Source organism: Typopeltis vanoorti, chromosome 2 (assembly GCF_054136105.1).
Source record: "Typopeltis vanoorti isolate ZY-2024b chromosome 2, IOZ_Tvanoo_1.0, whole genome shotgun sequence".
NCBI lineage: Eukaryota > Metazoa > Arthropoda > Arachnida > Uropygi > Thelyphonidae > Typopeltis > Typopeltis vanoorti.
The window spans coordinates 99,097,218-99,116,217 of NC_143550.1; the positions used below are offsets into that span (position 1 = coordinate 99,097,218).

At 35.0% G+C, this 19,000-nt stretch overlaps 1 protein-coding gene across 2 annotated transcripts in view; it reads right to left on the minus strand.

Moving 5' to 3' along the window:
• The window catches only part of LOC150109287 (sortilin-like), a 508,125-nt gene that overhangs the window by 236,868 nt on the left and 252,257 nt on the right, over positions 1-19,000 (minus strand). For both annotated transcript variants that reach the window (XR_016549652.1, XM_090406996.1), the window contains exon 14: positions 2,340-2,434. Coding sequence is in view for 1 of the 2 variants with exons in the window: in XM_090406996.1 (XP_090263122.1) it covers positions 2,340-2,434 (95 nt within the window). In the remaining variant the exon portion in view is untranslated. The remainder of the gene's footprint in view (positions 1-2,339; positions 2,435-19,000) is intronic.

The window sequence follows — 19,000 nt, forward strand, 5'->3', positions numbered from 1 at the left end:
GGGATTTACCATCCCCCATTCTATGAACATTTAGGTAGTTACAATACATCATTATAAAAGAAAATAGGCAGTGTTATAAACAAATCCAATTAATTTTTTGTTAGATAAATTTATTTAAAATATTACAATAGATGAAGTCTTAAAAAACAAATAATAATTATTAACCTCAATTTTCATGTTAATTTTCTTCCTCATCTGCTGAAAATAGTTGTTTTCGATTCATTGTTTAAATGATCGTCATATGGATCCTAGTTCGAATCCAGTGAATTGATTTCATTTTCATCATCATCAGTGTTCCACAACATATCATCTTTCGTACCATCCATTAGATTAGACATACCACACTGTTTAGTATCTCAAATCTAATGGAGGGTACAGCAACATACTGTAATAAAATCTAATGATTTTATTACAGTCTCTACTTTTACTTTATTCCATGCTTTGATCACAAAATTGCACAACATATTAAGTGATGCAGCGCGCATAGATCCACCGTTTGTAAATGATTTTTCACCAGTCAACATCCAATTATTCCACTATTTTCGCACGTGATCTTTAAATGATTTGTTCAAACAGACGTCTAGTGGTTGCAATATAGAAGTTAAACCACCTGGTATAACAGCAATTTTTGTGTTATTTTTTTCTAGAAGACTTTTAGTATTCTCAGTTAAATGACTACGAAACATATCCCATACTAATAAACTGCGTTTCTTCATTATACCACCTGGTCGCATGTTCCACACATTATTTATCCATAATTTCACACCATTTTTGTCCATCCATCCTTTTTCGTGAAAATGTACAAAAACACCTGAAGGAAATTTTATATTAGGTTTAGTTTTATGTTTGAAGATGATCATTGGTTTTAACTTGGTTCCATCAGCCAAACATGATAACACAACTGTAAACCTTGTTTTTTCATGACCTGTACTTCAAACTAGCACACTCTTACTACCTTTAGACTCCACTGTTTTATTGCTTATCATATCAAAGCTCATAGGAATTTCATCAATATTTCCAATATTTGACAATAGAATTTATGTTCTTGTCTCAACTAAATAATAAATTAATGGAAACTGGTAAGTTTGTGGTCAAGATCTGCTGGTAGTTTTTGAGCAATTTTCGTTTTTTGTCATATTTTGTCTGTTCATAAAACGATTAAACCATCCTGAAGTAGCTTGAAATTCTATACTTTCATCCAGATTCAATCTTGACCATTTTAGTGCATATGCTCTAATCATATTTCTTGTAACAAGATAACCATTCTGCCTTTGTTTGAATACCCATTCTGCAACATGATTTTCCAATTTTGGCCATCGGGTGATCCCCATTCTCATCGCACATTTTTTCTTTGGCAATTTTTAAAAAATATCTTCTATCTTCCTCTATTCTCTTACCATCTTCTCAGTTATGTCAAACTTTCTTGCAGAAGCACAGTTATTAGTTTGCTTTGCCATTTTAATTACCCTTATTTTAAATCGAGCTTCATACTTTCTTCATTTTGTTGCTGGTTCCATGATTTTAAATGATAAAATTTTAATAATCCTAAAATAAAAAAAAAATGCAAAATTAATAATTAATTAAAATTAGGGCTAATCACTTTTAATTAGGGTAATTTGCGTAAATACTAAATCTATGCAATGCAAAAAAATAATGGACATGCATAGATATAAAAATAATGGATATAACAACAATACCTAACGTTGCATTAATACAAGAAAGAAGAAATTGGGGGAGGGGTCATCTTATACAACCGACATAAGCTTTTAAGCTACTCATAAGCTTAAAACCTAAAAACAGCCTAAAATTTAGACCTTGTCTTACATGCCAGTGGTCCTACGCCGATATATACGGTATACACACATACACACACACACACACACACACACACAAGATCAACAATCAATATTCACAGCACAACAGTCACTTGTAAATAAAAAAAACAAAAGCAAATCCACAAATTCATGCCTACTTGCAAATATCCACATGCCAATTCATATCAAAACCCTGAACAAAAGATCCACTTAAGAACCTTCAAACAAAATGAATGTAATACAAAGTCTTACCAAATTCTTGAAAAAAGAACAAAAACTCTCCAGTCCTTAAATCACATTATTTATACATCATCTCCCAACCTTACAACAAATGTACTATGTATAAAGTAGGACATTGCAACATCAGAAAATTAGGACAGGTTCATATGACAATAAATCCCAGTTATTTCAACTGTACATAAACCAATTGCATAACATGTGCATCACATATGATATAATTTAGTACATATAAAGACTGGATGTGTAAGTAGCATGTTTTCTAACTGAATTAAGTAGCGATCTTACCTCGAAATTGTTTGAGCAGTTTATTCCTTCTGGTTTACTTAACTGTTGCCATGTAGCACCTCGATTAAAAGTGATCATAGACTTAATGTTTAACTCTGAAAGAATAACAACATATATACATACATATATATATATATATATATATATATATATATATATATATATATATATATATATATATATATATATATATATATACACACACGCATACACAAATTATATATATAAGGTTAAAAAAAAGGTCCAAAGCCAGAAAACTTCCGACAATAACCTGTCTTCCAACAACTTTTAAGCTACTCATAGGCATACTAGCTAACAAAATATGCAGCAATTTTAAAGCAAATTCTCTTTTTTAAATTGAACAAAAAAAGTAGCAGCAAAAATTCAAGAGGCACAAAAGACCAATTGCTGATTGACAAAATGATTCTGAAAAATTGCAAACATAGAAGAATCAGCCTTCATATGGCTTGGACAGATTATAAAAAAGTGTTTGATTCAGTGCCTCATAGTTGGATTTTAAAATGCACAGAACTATTCGGTATTACCGAAAATGTACAACAATTTTTGCAACCCAGCATGAAAAATTGGAAAACAACGTTGGTTCTGAATAGAGAAGAAATTGGGGAGGTAAACATAAAAAGGGATATCTTTCAAGGAAACTCATTATCCCCTTTATTGTTTATCTTGTCAATGATTCCCTTAACTAGAATTTTAAATAAAACTGCTCATGGTTATCAAACTGTGCAAAAAAAATTCAAAAGATATCTCACCTTTTATACATGGATGATCTGAAGCTGTATGCAAAATCAGAGAATGAACTTGGATCATTGTTTAATAATATGCATATATTCAGTCAAGATATATCAGCGGATTTTGGTTTAGACAAATGCACAATTGCTGGAATAACAAGAGGAAAGTTTGAAGATCCGAATGAAATCGAGCTGCTCAATGGCAAAAAAATCAAGGCAATAAAATTCAAAGATAACTACAAATATTTGGAAATTTTAGAAGCATCACAAATTCTGCACAATAAGATCAAAGAAAGAACTAGAGCAGAATACATAAGACGATTAAGAAAACTCCGTAAGTCAATGCTTAATGCTGCAAATTTGATAAAAGAAATTAATATCTGGGCCATACCTGTTCTGAGATATTCAGCAGGCATTGTTGAATGGACCCAGCTAGAGACAGAAGATTTAGACCGAAAAACTCGAAAATTAATTACAATGCACCATGACCTCAATCCTCGCAGTGACGATGATAGGCTATATCTATCACGCAAAAAAGAAGGTAGAGGATTATTACAAGTGAAGTAAGTTATTGAAGAAGAAAAACGAAATTTAAATGATTATCTGCAGCAAACAATGGAAAAATTTCTAATTGAGGTAAGGAAAAAAGGTTTATTTAAACCCATGGAGACAAAATTGGAATACAAAACCAACCAAGTAAAAGTGAGACCTGAAAGATGGAAAAATAAGACATTGCATGGAAAATACCTTCACAGCATAGAGGACAGCGCTGACAGCAACTTGACCTGGCAATGGTTGAGAAATGGAGGACTAAAGAAAGAAACAAAGTCGGTAATTTTTGCAGCACAAGAACAGGCCATAAAAACCAACATTATGAAGGCAAAAAATTCAAGAAGACAGTAAATGCAGATTGTGCAAAGAGAAGGAAGAAATGGTAGACCACATTATAAGTGGGTGTAGCAAAATCACACAAAAGTGAGTATCGTAAAAGGCACAATAATGTAGCTAAGATAATTCACTGGCATTTATGTAAAAATGTGGGCTTAAAGTACCTAAAGACTATTGGAAGTATAAAGTTGACCAAAACGTGATTGAGAATGAAAAAGCTAAAATACTCTGGATTTCAAAATCCAGACTGACAAAAGCTTGAAATGTAATACACCCGATTTAACAGTGGTTGAAAAAAATGAAAACAAGGGTGTTCAGTTTATAGAAATATCAGTACCAGGAGATAGCCAAATTGATGAAAAAGAAACTGAAAAAATTACAAAATGTTGTGAGTTGCAAGTCAAAGTTGAATGAATTTGGCAAAAGAAAACAAAAGTTGTTCCCATAATAATAGGTGCTTCAGAAATATTGAAAAATCATCTAAGAAGCATTCAAGTTAAATGGATTAAAAATTGGGCAACTGCAAAACCTGCTTTGTATGGCACAGCATTCATATCCAGAAGGTATTTAAGGCTGAGGAAGCAAATCAAGCTTGGATGAATATTATATATATATATATATAAAAGATATGTGATATATAAAAAGTATAAATAACTTATGATTATTTCTTCAAAACAAAATCGCACAAAAAACAATCTGATGCACAAACTTATATTTTTTAACATTTTTAACATACCACACTGAACTCTGAATACAAGTGAAATATTTTCCTAAAAATAACATTCTGTTGAAAGTTTTTGTTTATCAAATCTACTTTCTTTTTCTCCTTCTTTTCATTATCTATAAAACAGATCAAGGCATGATGGGTATGGAATGGATTACCTATCATTCTACTTTCCCAGGGTATCACAGATACAGTCATTTTAAAATCTAAATTATCCACAAGCAGCTTCGAAAATATCAGTAACTGATGGCTGCATTTTCTTGTTAATAAAGGTAAACAGACTGAAAAAGAACAAAGAATTTCATGCAAGTATTTAAATATTTTGACTATATCCCTCTGAATATGGCCAAGAGTGTCATACTCTATTTAAATCATATTAAAAACCATGTTATTATTCAATTTAATTTATTTATCTTTGTTATCCTTCTACTTGAAAATGTAGGAGAATTAAAATATTGTTTTTTTTTTTTTAATCTGTTGTGTTGTTAATTTAGCCATCAAAAGTTTTTTTTTTTTTTAAACTAAAGTGAATACCTTCTTTTTAATCTGTTACTCAAAAACTTCCTCATCCATTCAAATATATTAATTTTCTATCTCCAGTATAGACACAATGATCTTCAAAACTTGTGGTCCTGACTTTCATATTGCAGCACAAATGCCCAACAAACAAGCTTCTCTTCATTGGTGATTTCACCACACCACCAATTAAGTCATCGCCACTCACTTTGGGACTTAAGCTACAGAAAAGTTTGGAGTCCAGTCTGATGTTCTTGTTCTAATTGCACTTGTTTCCTGGAGTAATTGATTGGTAGGTCTGGGAACGTTCAGTAAAATACAATCTTATGGTCTGTCTTCTACTTTTTTTGCAACTTCTTTTTGAGCTTCTTTTTTGGCCATTCACTATGTTTCATGACTGATAGCATCATATCCTCAGATTTTCCCACCAAATGCAGAAGTATTTGCTTAGCATTCATGTTTTAAAATGACCTCTTAATGACATTCTATTGGGACATGGTCAACTGGGTGATGGCCAATTGGGCGACAAAATAATAGATCAAATATGCAATGCTATTCTATTGATCTAATATCCGGTAAATTTAAATAATATTTTTTTTTAGAAATGAGTTAAAAGAATGGTATAAACATAAAATTTGAAAAATCACACTTATAATTAAGATGATAGCTGATGAGCTGCAGCCAAGGAGAATAGAAGTTGAATTGCAGGATAGAGAAAAGAGCACATTTGAGGCCATTTGGTGTGAGATTAAGGCTAGCAGAACAAAATATACAATTGGGTGTTGCTATAGACCAGGTGATGGAAAAGATGGTGGAGATAGTATGCATAAGCAAATAGAAGCAATGAGTGGAAGGAGGGTAATTATTATGGGAGATTTCAGCTATGGTAGCATTGATTGGAGGGAGGAGAGGACACATGGGAGGAAGGAATTGGATTATATGCAGTTATTAAGGGATAACTATCTGCGACAGCATGTAATGGAAAATACTAGGGGTTAGAGAGTGCTTGACCTACTAATTGCATCTGAGGATTTGGCTGTAACGAATATGACCACATTGCCACCAATTGGTGAGAGTGATCATAGGGTCTTAACTTGGGAGGAGGCTAAAGGTGTGGAATTTACAATTAAGACAGGGTACATGTGGAATTATCAGGCTGGTAAGTATGACAAGCTTAGGAGTTTGATGGTTCAGTGCCATGGCATGTAAAACTGCAAGGGCTGGATGTTGATAGTGCATGGGAGGCGGTTAAGAAGTGTTTGCAGGAGGCAATGGCTGACTGTATACCTAGAGTCCGAATAATAAATAAATTAGGGATTAAATGGATGAATAACACCATTAAGCTTGAGCTGGAAAAAAAAGAAACAACTGTGGAGAGAATTTAAGGAGAAAGGTGACCTGCAGGCACATGAATGGCATAAAGCCCAGGCCAGAAGGGTAACAAGTGTGGTAAGAAAAGCAAAAGCAGATTATGAAAGAACATTAGTCATGAAGGCTAACGAGAATCCCAAAAGTTTTTTCGATATGTTGCAAGTAAAAGAACAAATGTATATGGCAGATTGATTTTAAAGAATGCCGATGGTAAGGAGGTAACCGAATCAGTTGATATAGTGGAATTACTGAGTGAGCACTTTGCAAGAGTATATCATCCAGGTGGTGACATTGCAGAAATGGAAGAACCAACAACTTTTACGTTGGTTTACGGGAATTGTGGCGAATGAAGTGGAGGTGAATAGTCTATTACAAAACCTCAATGTCAATTCATCTGCAGGATTGGATGGTATACCAGCTCGTGTCGTACGAGAAGCAGCTAAAGAATTGTCAGTGCCTTTAACCATTTTGTTTAATTTGTGTCTCGGGTCTAGGTTAGTCCCAAGGGGGTGGAAAGAGGAGAAAATAGTTCCACTGCATAAAGGAGGTTCCAAGACTGCTGTTGAAAATTACCGGCTGATCAGCATATCAAGAATTGTTGTCAAGGTCTTGGAGAAAAATAGTTAAGAGGAAAATAAAAGATTGGATAGATGAAAATGGGATACTGTATGGGGGACAGCATGGTTTTGTGAAGGGTGGATCATGCCTCAGTAACTTGCTCACGTTCTATAACACAGTGACAGCTGAACTGGATAAGGGTAACGGGTTTACAGTGATTCTACTGGACCTTGCTAAAGCCTTTGATAGGATACCACATGGAATTCTAATCAGTAAACTGCAGCATATGAGAATGGATATAGGGTTGGTGAGATGGATAGGAGGGTGGTTGATGGAGAGATATCAGAGAGAGTTGTTTATTCAGGAGTAGAGTCCAAAAGACGGCCTGTGACTAGCGATGTGCCACAGGGTTCTGTTCTTGGACCACTACTGTTTAATTTGTTCATTAACGATATAGGAAAGGATCTGAGAGGAACTGTGCATCTGTTTGCGGATGATGCAAAGTTAGGTACAGCAATAGTGAATGCTCAGGATGTCAAAATTTTGCAGGATGATTTGGATAGTTTGGAGGACTGGGCTAAGGAGAATGGATGTCAATTTAATGTAGAAAAATGTAAGGTTTTGCATTTTGGGGTGAAAAGATTAGTAGCAGTATATCACATCGGTGGACCTGTACTCCAGGAGATTGACGAGGCCAGGGATTTGGGAGTGTTGGTGGATATGGAGTTGAAGTTTAGGGGACACGTGGCAAAATCAACTCATCAAATCACTTGGTTGCTGAAAAATACTTTAACAAGCAGAGACAAACAGGTTATTGTTCCTCTGTATCGAGCCTTGATAAGACCCCATCTAGACTATCTGTGCCCAGATATAGGCGCCAGGGTTTCTTCTCGATGGGGAGGAGGTGGAGAGGATCCAGAGACGAGTGACCAAGATAATAGCAGGACTATGGAATGAACTTTACGAGAACAGGTTGAAGATTTGTGGGCTGCAGAAATTGGTTGATAGGCAGAAAAGTGGTGATATGATTGAGACATTCAAATTACTGAAGGGTTTCTATAAGATTAATTCAGAAGATATTTTTGAGAATTGGACTGATAGTGGGAGGACTAGGGACCATCCATGGAAGCTTGGTAAGAGTGTGGTTAGCAAGGGTGTTAGAGCTAGGTTTTTTACTTGGAGAGTGATAAATGAGTGGAATAAGCTGCCAGAGTCTGTTGTGGGTGCCATGACTGTAAATGAGTTCAAGGTGAAGTATGATAGATACTGTGTGAATGTTGAATAGTTGTTCTTGACATGATGTTGGGCCTCCCTCGATGAGTCTAAGGACTCCTTGGAGCTGACTGTAATAATAATAATAATATATTGAAATTTCCAATGCAAAGAATGAGTCAGCTAATTAATAAATATTTTCATTTATATCATAATGAGATTCTCAAAAAAGACTTGGACGTTGGTTAAACATGCTTATTAAATAATTTAAGGAATTTACAACGTACACAGGATATAAATTAAATTAAACTTTAATCTATATTTCCAATATTTCGGCAACATCACATTGCCATCTTCACAGGAACTTAAAATAAAGACACATGCACGCAGGCACTACACACAGTAAATGAGGACAGGACTCAGCCTCAGCCCTAAGAAACAGTCCAAACCTCAACAAATTTGGTTGCATGACACTGCCCCAAATTTGGGAGACTTACATTAGAAGACCTTCAGCCCAACAGTCAAGAACAAGCACCATCAGGACTTTTAGGAGAAACAATAGCTTCCTGCTTCATCCTCATTGTGTGTGTAGTGCCTGCATGCACGTGTCTTTATTTTAAGTTCCTGTGAAGATGGCAACATGACATTGCCGAAATATTGGAAATATAGATTAAAGTTTAATTTAATTTATATCCTGTGTATGTTGTAAATTCCTAAAATTATTTAATAAGCATGTTTAACCAATGTCTAAGCCTTTCTACAAGAATTACTATCATCCACGGAGATTCCATTGCATGCAAGGCCTGCCATTATGGTAAAATGAAGCTGAAGCTATCAAGACAACTGAACCGTCTGACCTTCTTAAAATGCTGCCGGGATAATCAGGTTATTCCAAATTGTGTTAAATTCAAGCACCGTTTCTTTTCTCAAAAGGCTCACCAAATTTATAACTGCGCCAGCCAAGCTTTGCTATGAGAACAAATTGCCGCCACCTGTTTTTCTCCTAGCTGAAGAAACATTTAGCTATTCGGGCACTTGAAAAAGAGCTTTCCAGCATGTTAAACCACAAGCTTTGGTCAATTTTATACAACATCTCGTGCACTGCTGCAGATAAAGAATTTAAACAAGTACAAGGTCGACATATCAAGAAATTTGAGAAATTAAAAAAGAACTTTACCTCTGAACCAAAACTTCCTACCAACACTGTAGTCAACCTTTCTTCAGTTAATTTGAAGCCTGAAGCACTCGACGCTCTCTCACATGGCCACAACTTCGCCATTGCTCCCAGAAAATTACCGGCTGAGGATATAATGATCCAAATTGAACGCAGGATCTGCCATCTTCCAAACCATATCGCTAATGATTAGACTGGATGTAGCTTGTGTTCTCACCAAAGCAAGACCACCAAAAACCAACATATCCAATAAGGAATATAAATCTCTGCAAGAATTGAAGAAAATACAAAGAAATAGTAATCACCAAAGCAGACAAAGGAAATGCCGCAGTAGTACTTAACCAAAAGGATTACACAGGTAAGCTTAATGCTCTACTATTAGATCGGGCTACTTACCTCCCTATTGAGTACAATCCCACCAACTCACAAATTATAAAACTCTACAGGCTCCTTAAGAAGGTCACTTCTTGGCCTGTAGAAGTCACTAACAAATTAAAACCGTTTGACTGCATACCCCCCCCCTCCCCCATATATATATGGACTCCCAAAAATACATAAACAAAATGTGCCATTACGTCCCATAGTGGATGGCACTGATTCCCCCACATATAAATTAGCCAACCATTTAGCCAAAACGCTCACACACTATACTGGCAACACACCATCACACATAAAAAAAAAACTCAGCCCACTTCAAAGCCAGCATAGAAAACCTTACACTTCAACATACTGACATATTTGTCAGTTTTGACATCTCCTCCTTATTCACAAATGTCCCACTCAAAGAAACCTTAGAGCTAATCCAAGCTAATCCGATATCTCAGCCCTATTTCAGTTCACAATGAACTCGGGTTATTTCATTTGGCAAGGAAAATTCTACAAACAAATATAGAGGGGGACAGCCATGGGTTCACCACTCTCCCCAACCTTGGCCAACTATTTTATGGAGACTTTTGAAGAGAAAGCCTTAAACTCTGCCCCACAAAAACCAACCACATCGCTTCACTACGTTGATGATGTGTTCGCTATTTGGGCACATGGCCCGGATACACTCCTCTCCTCCCTAACAAACAACCAACACCTCAGAATCAAGTTCACCCTGGAAAAAAGAGAAAAACAACAGCCTCCCTTTCTTAGACAAACTAGTCAACCGCCAGCCTGATGGAACCTTGGTTTTCTCAGTTTATAGAAAACCCACCTATATTGGCAGATACATGCACTAACAATCCCCCCCACCCCCAACAACAATATGGAGTTATTAAGACACTACACAACAGGGCTAAACTTATCTGTTCAAATGACAATGCCCTGACCATAGAACTAAACCACATCCTCGACACTTTCTCAGCCAATGGCTACCCCCCCCCCCAAAAAAAAATCCAAAAAATATCGAAACCAGTACTTCCTCCCCGCCTCACAACAAGGATTACTCTAAATCCATTACTATTCCCTACATCCGAGGCATCTCAGAAAAAATTACCAAAATGTTAAGAAAACATGACTTGACCTTGTGTTACAGACCATATAGAAAATTGGCATCCCTTATCCGCTCCACTAAAGACCAACCATTTGCCCTAGAACTACCTGGTGCTTACCAAGTCCCTTGCAGCTGTAAGCTGTCCTACTTTGGCCAAATAGGCATGACAGCGAATATCAGAATTTCAGAACACAAGGACTACATCCGGTTTCACCAGTACAGCCACTCTGGTCTTGCAGACCATGCTCTGGATACACACCACAGAATACGGTGGAAGAAAGCCACGGTAATACACCATAGTAAATTCAAATTTGAAAGGCTATTTATGGAATCAGCCTCAGCCCTAAGAAACAGTCCACACCACAACAAATTTTGTTGCATGAGACTGCCCCAAGTTTGGGAGACTTACATCAGAAGACCTTCAGCCCAACAGCCAAGAATACCTACATAGACTTTTAGGAGAAACAATAGCTTCCTGCTTCGTCCTCATTTATTGTGTGTAGTGCCTGCATGCACGTGTCTTTATTTTAAGTTCCTGTGAAGATGGCAACTTGACGTTGCTGAAATATTAGAAATATAGATTAAAGTTTAATTTAATTTATATTCTGTGTACATTGTAAATTCCTTCAATTATTTTATAAGCATAATGAGAATATTAATTTTTGGTCGTGAAAGTCATGCAATGTGGAACCAAAGCATGAATGTTTATTTGTTGATGGCACATTTTTACTTTCTCATCCTCTTTTTGGTCAAATTTTTGTTATTTTGGCTAGAAAGGATGGAGGTCCTGTTTTATATTGTTTACTATCTAATAAGACTCTTGAAACATACACAAAATTATTTTACATGATACATGAAATGTGGCCATCACTAGATCCTGAAAATATAAATGTTGATTATAAAATTGCCATTCATCAAGCTTTAGGTATAGTATTTCTGCATAAATGGTTGCTTTTTTAATCTCATACAAAATCTTCTTAAGCATTTAGCTTCATGCAAACTTTTAACCAGATACAATCTGATGAGCAATTCGCTTTAAATTCAAAAATGATCACTTCACTTGAGTTCGTTACAGAACAAGATATTATTTATGCTATTTCTGAACTTGAGAATCATTTATCAAATGAATTTGAACAAACTTTAAAATGTTTTATGAATACATACATAGGTCGTTTAAAGAATAATAGAACTGGGGGACAGCCATTTTTCTCCACCAATTTTTCCCTCAAACATTTGGTCTGTTTACCAAAGAAAAATAAATGGAAGCGATAGGACAAATAATTTTGCAAAAGCCTATCATTGAAAATTGCAATTGAGCTTTGGCAACAGCAAAAGTCATCCAAATTTATGGATTTTTATAAATGGACTACAAAAAATTAAAAAAAAAAAAAACATACTATGTTGATTATGAAAGAGCAGTAGCAGGTTTTCAACATCAGCACAAACGTAGACATTACAATGAAGCTGACCAAAGAATTTTTAAAGAAAAAAAAGTTATAAATTAGGATAGGGAAAATATAATAGAATATTTTCGTGATATTGCATATAACTATAATATGAATTAATAAATTTGTTTTGAATTTCATATACTTTTTTGTTTTAATGTATATATGTAACATGTGTAAATATGTTTGTTAATTACAAAATAATATTAATAAATGAATTAAAAAACAGTATTTTTTTTTAATTTTAATATTGTGCAATTATACCTTTTTATTTTCAAATCATTTTCGGACCACTTTTTTTTAACCATTTCTTTCTTAAATGATCCTACAAATTTTGATATATGATATAATTCTTCAAAAACAAATTCTTTGAAAGTAAGTTTTTCGAATGATCAATTCTTTAAAAAAATAAATTTTTTTAATTTATTAAAAATTAGAATATTGGAGGCAAATTCATGCAGGTAAGCTTAGGTCCGATTAGGTCGTTAGGTCTGGATTATTATTATTAATTTTTTCAATTATGTGAAAATAACTCATACCTCATAAGTCTTAACCATATTTATATATATTTTACAAATCTTTACAAAAGAAAAAAAAAAAATCTCTGCCGTATCGTATGCCTGCTAAGCATGCAAAAGTTTGTGAGTTTCTAGAGTAATTATTTGGACAATAGATCAAGTGTTAACTAATAAATATTTATAAAACCTACTAGTTTCACCAAACTTTAGCTGTTGGCATCTTCAGGGTACCAGCACTTAGGTTAAAAAACATTACACAAATATGAATAACTGTAAAATTCTCATGATTATAGTTGCAAACTGAAATAGCATTGAACATGAGTGATATACGTATCACGTGTACATGATTAACTAGTCGTTGCTAAGGTACGTTCTGTAGGTTGCATTGAAGTTCATTTCCTGTGTGTAAAGAGATCTAATTAGGGTTTTCCATATATCTGGGAGTATTAAACCTTGGTTCCTGTTAAGGTTATCAACAGAGCAAGCAACTGTACCTGCTTCTTTAAACATTCGGAAGTGGTAGTCTTCTTCTATGCAAGGGGAACAGCAACTGAAATTAAAGGAAATCTGCTACTGAGATGTAACCACATCTCAGCTGCAGATTTTTCAGTATCAGAAAAAACTTGATATGCATTTCTGTCCAAGATATTATTTCTCACCTGTATAAACTGCCAACAATAATTTTACAGTTATTCATACGCGTGGATAGGCTTATTCATATTTGTGTAATGTTTTTTAACCAAAGTGCTTGTACACTGAAGATGCCAACTACTAAAGTTTGGTGAAACTAGTACGTTTAATAAATATTTATTAGTTAACACTTGATCTATTGTCCAAATAATTACTCTAGTTAGATGATCAAGAAAATAAACATTCATTATTTGTAAGTTTCTGTCGTCCGCCTGGCTTTCACCCAGTTGTCATATACCCATTCGATCTATAGTTGTGCTGATGATGGTACCCTTCATTTCTCTTCATCATATCTATACACAATGCCTCTCAGACAAGGATGGCCTAGTGAACTTCAATGCTATCAAAACAAAGTCTTATCTCTCACAAGAAAGATCTCACTTCACTTCCCATAACTCTCAATAACATCCAAATCTTCATGGTGGGATCATTCTCTTCTTGAGTTGACCTACATCTCAAGCTTGCCTCTCCTGGTATAACCACATCTCAGCTGCAGATTTTTCAGCATCAGAAAAAACTTGATAAGCATTTCTGTCCAAGATATTATTTCTCACCTGTATAAACTGCCAACAATGTATAAATCCCAAATGCATTCGACCTCGGAATAGTGCCCCATCTTTTAGCATACCTAAAACCTCCCTAAGAATGGCAAGGGCAATCCATTTAAAAGTGATGATGCCTATCTTATAGATCCACTTCCCTCTATCTCTCTCACTCTCTCATAGACATTCTGCTTTTGCCCTTATGTCTCTTCTGTAGGTATTAGGTATTTTATGGACAATGTTCTGATCGAACTGGCTCTAACATTTCTCAATTTTCTTTAAAATTGTATAAACATGAGCAGATGCTGGTCAACACCCATTTATTGTCAAGCTGACAAGCAGGGATAAGGAAGTTATTGTTACACTTTATAAGGCATTAATAAGGCTACATCTGGATTACTTGATGATAAAAAGTGGTGAAAGAGATTCAGAGATGAGTGACAACAAAAACTAGCTGATAGGCATAAGAGAGGCGATATGACAGACACTGATGACTTTTTTTCAGTACAGTGTGGTTGGGAAGAGAACAAAACATCATCCCTGGAAATTGTGTATGATGTGGTTAACAAGGGTGTTAGGACTAGATTTTTTGCTTGGATGGAATGCATTTCCAGAGGTGGTTGTGAGTGCTTCATCTGTGAACGAGCTTTCATCCTCATTCACTACACAACATTTCATCCTCTGTACCATCACTAGATGATGTTTTCTATCACCAAATTCAAAGATTCAGATTTTATATCCAGCATATAAGATGAACCCTTGTTTCCTCATTTTTTTCAAACTTCAAATATTGTCACATTACACTGACATATGCAGTGTAAAGTAATTTTAATTTCTTTTGATCTTATAATGATTCTATTTCTGTTAATGTAATTATACTATTCCATTAATTATATTGATTAATTAATTGAGCCTCCATAGCTGAGTCGGTATAGACAAAGTCCTTTGGTCAGAAAGACCCAGGTTCAATTCCCACCCAAGACATGAAGAACCTTTATCTGGTCTCTTTGGACTAAACGTGAGTTAGTCATACAGAGGTAGAGAGTTTTTCATTCCTCAGAACAGGCAAATCAGCCTGTGAACACACACACACGAATATACAGTCATAAAATAGATATTTAATCTCTCACTAGGAGAGCTCAAAAAGTCCGAAGGGCCAGTCGAGGAACAGGGGAAACCCAACACGAATTTAAAAAAAAAAAAACTATTAAACTTTTCGTTAAAATAAATGTATCTAGTTAATTTTATATAAGAATTCTGCTAGTATTAGAAGTAAACATCATAAATTTGAATCCTGCAATTGTAATTTGTAACATCATTATTCAAAGTGAAACTAATTTCTAATAGATAAAAAAAAACATATTAGTTTGCTCAGATTACATGATGATCTTTTTAAAGAACAATGCTTAAATGATTTGTTGTAAGGACAACATATCTTTATGACTTAGGTGGAAATATAGTTCTTCTTTGAAAAGAATGTTACAAATATGAGTTAAAGATATGACCTTCAAGGATGGATTTATTTTCCTTCTTAAAGATTAAGAGGAATTAAAAAATCCTCCACTTCTACTAAGGTAGAAGTGGAGGAATTTTTTGAGGCTTTAGAAAAAGCAACTGACACAATGAAAAAGGAAAAGTTGGTCCTTGTTGGGGATCTAAATAGCAGAGTAGGAAATGATTGTGAGACATACAAAAATATTTTGGGAAAATTTGGAGAAAAGAGCAAAGCTAATAATAATGGCAAATATCTGTTGGATTTCTGCTCAGGACATAGACTGGTTATTACTAACACCATGTTTCAACATAAAAAAGTGCACAAATTCACATGGAGAGAAGAGACAAGGAATAAGAAAAGTCTCATTGACTATGTTATTGTTGATAGTGATGTTTTCTCCCTGGTGCAGGACACCAGAGTGTACAGAGGATTTGAAATTGGAAGCGATCACTATTTAGTCTTGAGCAGGATAAAATTGAATTTCATGTTGAAAAGAATAGCATGTAAGAAAGTTTTAAAGCGAATAAAAGTTGAGCAGCTCTCAGATGTGAACTGTAGACTAAAATACACAAAGATTATTGAAGAAAAAATGAAAGAGTTTGAGAACAGGAATCAAACCTTGGAGATTCAGTGGCAAACTCTGAAGAAAACATTGATTGATTCTGCCAGAGAGGCAAATGGTGAGGTTGTCTGTAAGGATAAAAAAATCAGAACTCCCTGGTGGACACAGGAAGTTAAAGAGGCAGTGAAGGAAAAGAAGAAAGCATATCAAAAGTTCCTGTCAAATAAGTCAGCTTGTGCTCTTAGAGAATACAGAGACAAATGCAAGAATGCTAAACACTGTGTAAAACTAGCTAAATAAAAGTTATGGGAGGACTTCGGCAAGAATATAGAAAATAAATATCAAGAAAGTGGCAAAATATTCTGGAGGTTGTTGAAGAAGCTTAGGAATGGAGGAAAGAGTGCTGTAAAAGGAGTTAGAGATGATAAAGGTGGCATGAGAATGGGAGAAAAAGATATCCTTGAAGTATAGAGTAATTACTTTGAAAAACTGCTAAATGAAACAAGCAGTGATGACAGCACAGTGATAAAAAACACTGACCAAGCATGCAGTCAGGCATACATATCCATACTTGAAGTAGAAAAAGCCATCAAAGGCTTGAAATGTGGAAAGGCAGCAGGAGTAGATGATATTCGACCAGAAATGCTGGTCGAATATCATTTACTCTGGTGTAAGAGTAGATGATATTCGAATGCTGGTGTAAGAGTCTTACAGTGGCTGCACTGCATAGTTCAGAAAGCCTGGATAGAGGGACGGATTCCCAATGATTGGAGTAGAGCTCTCATAGTACCCAAATATAAAAAGTGGAAATAAAACTGAATGTGAGAATTACAGAGGTATTTCCCTACTGAGTGTTCCTGGCAAGATCTATGCAAGTATACTTGAGAAACGGTTGACAGAATTGTGGAAGAAAAGCTTGGTGAAGAACAAGCTGGATTCAGGCCAAATAGAGGCTGTCAGGATCAGTTCTTCACTTTACGACAAATAGTCGAGAAAGCATGGGAATATAACAGAGATCTGTATTTAAGTTTTGTCGATTTGGAAAAGGCATATGACAAGGTGCCAAGAGAGAAGCTTTTCAATACGCTACAGTTATATGGTGTCAATGGGGCATTATATCAAGCAATACTTAGTCTTTATTTGAGTTGTAAGTCAGCAGTTAGAATTGGAGGAAATACAGGAAGATGGTTTAATGTTAAATCTGGTGTGAGACAAGGATGTACATTATCCCCTCTGTTATTCATTATCTATATGGATCACATTATGAAGGAAAGTGATATTAAACATGATATCAAAATTGGAGATGTTAATGCCAGCTCTTTGCTTTATGCAGATGATGTTATACTTCTAAATAAATCCGCTACAAGTCTGCAAGATTCTCTGACTAAATTGAATAGCTGTTGTAATAGATATGGTATGAAGGTCAGCAATAAAAAGACAAAGACAATGAAAATAGGCAGAATCATTGAAAATGTCAACTGTGTTGTGAATGGAGAACCTGTGGAACAAGTGAAACATTTCAGCTACTTAGGCACGATTTTTACTGAAGATGGTAAATTAAATATAGAAATTGACAACAGAATCAGCAAAGCTGGTATGGTTGGAAGTCAATTGAATAAATTCATACGGAATAAGAGAGAAATTAGTCGGAACACTAAATTAGCTATATACAAGACAGTGTTCAAACCAGTTTTAACTTATGGATCTGAGAGCTGGGTCAGAAGTAAAACACTTGACCAAAGACTAGAGACCGCAGATATGAGAGTCTTGAGAAAGATTAGAGGCATGAACAGATGGAATCAATGGCAATATCATATTAGAAACGAGGATATTAGGAAAGAAGTTGACATTGTCAACATCCAGGAATGCATTAGCAGAGCTAATCTCAGGTGGTATGGTCACTTAAACAGAATGGGCAAAGAAAGATTAGCAAAACAAGTTTTCTCTGCCAGGTTGGCAGGAAAACGACCCAGAGAAAGACCAAGATATAGGTGGATTGATACAGTACAAAGTGCCTTAGACGATAGAAATATAAGATCTGATAATGTTGGAGTCTTGACAAGTAACAGACTGATTTGGAGGAAAATTGTAGATAAGAAGTTAGTAATGATGTAATTTTTTTCATGTAGTACTATCATATCCTGTACACCCCTTGAGGGTACATGGCAGGAATTTGATGATGATGATGATGAAGATTAAGAGGTGTCAAATTTTTTTTTTGCTTGGTTATTCAAACTCAGCAATTATTTGAAGTGTTTATTCCTATGATACTTGTCATTTTTATCAGAAATCTCAGGTAGGAGAGCTTGCAGTCTTAAATTGAGAGTGAAAAACACAGAAAGGGAATCTATGTAGATTTTTTTCAGTTTTGCTTATTCTTGGTGCAATGCTAAACTTAGTAAGGTTTGTGGCAACCAACAAGATGGCATGACAGAAGTGACAGGTGTACTGGGAGACAACTCAGCTAGGTCAAATTTTAAAGACTTACACATAAAATACAATAAAAAAAAAAAGACAAAATAACTATTAAACTGTCCCTGTAAGGTCCAAGTTTCAAAAGACTTCTTCAAGTGTCATCTCCCTAGAAGGAGGTTGGCAACAATGTGACGGAGCTTTATTTCTTTCTTTTGCTGCTATGGAATATTTATGGTAATTCAAACCAGTCCAGTCCTTAATGTCTTCAAATCACATACTCCTAGGTCCCTCTCCCTCTTTTTCTGTTCACTTTCCCTTCTAATAT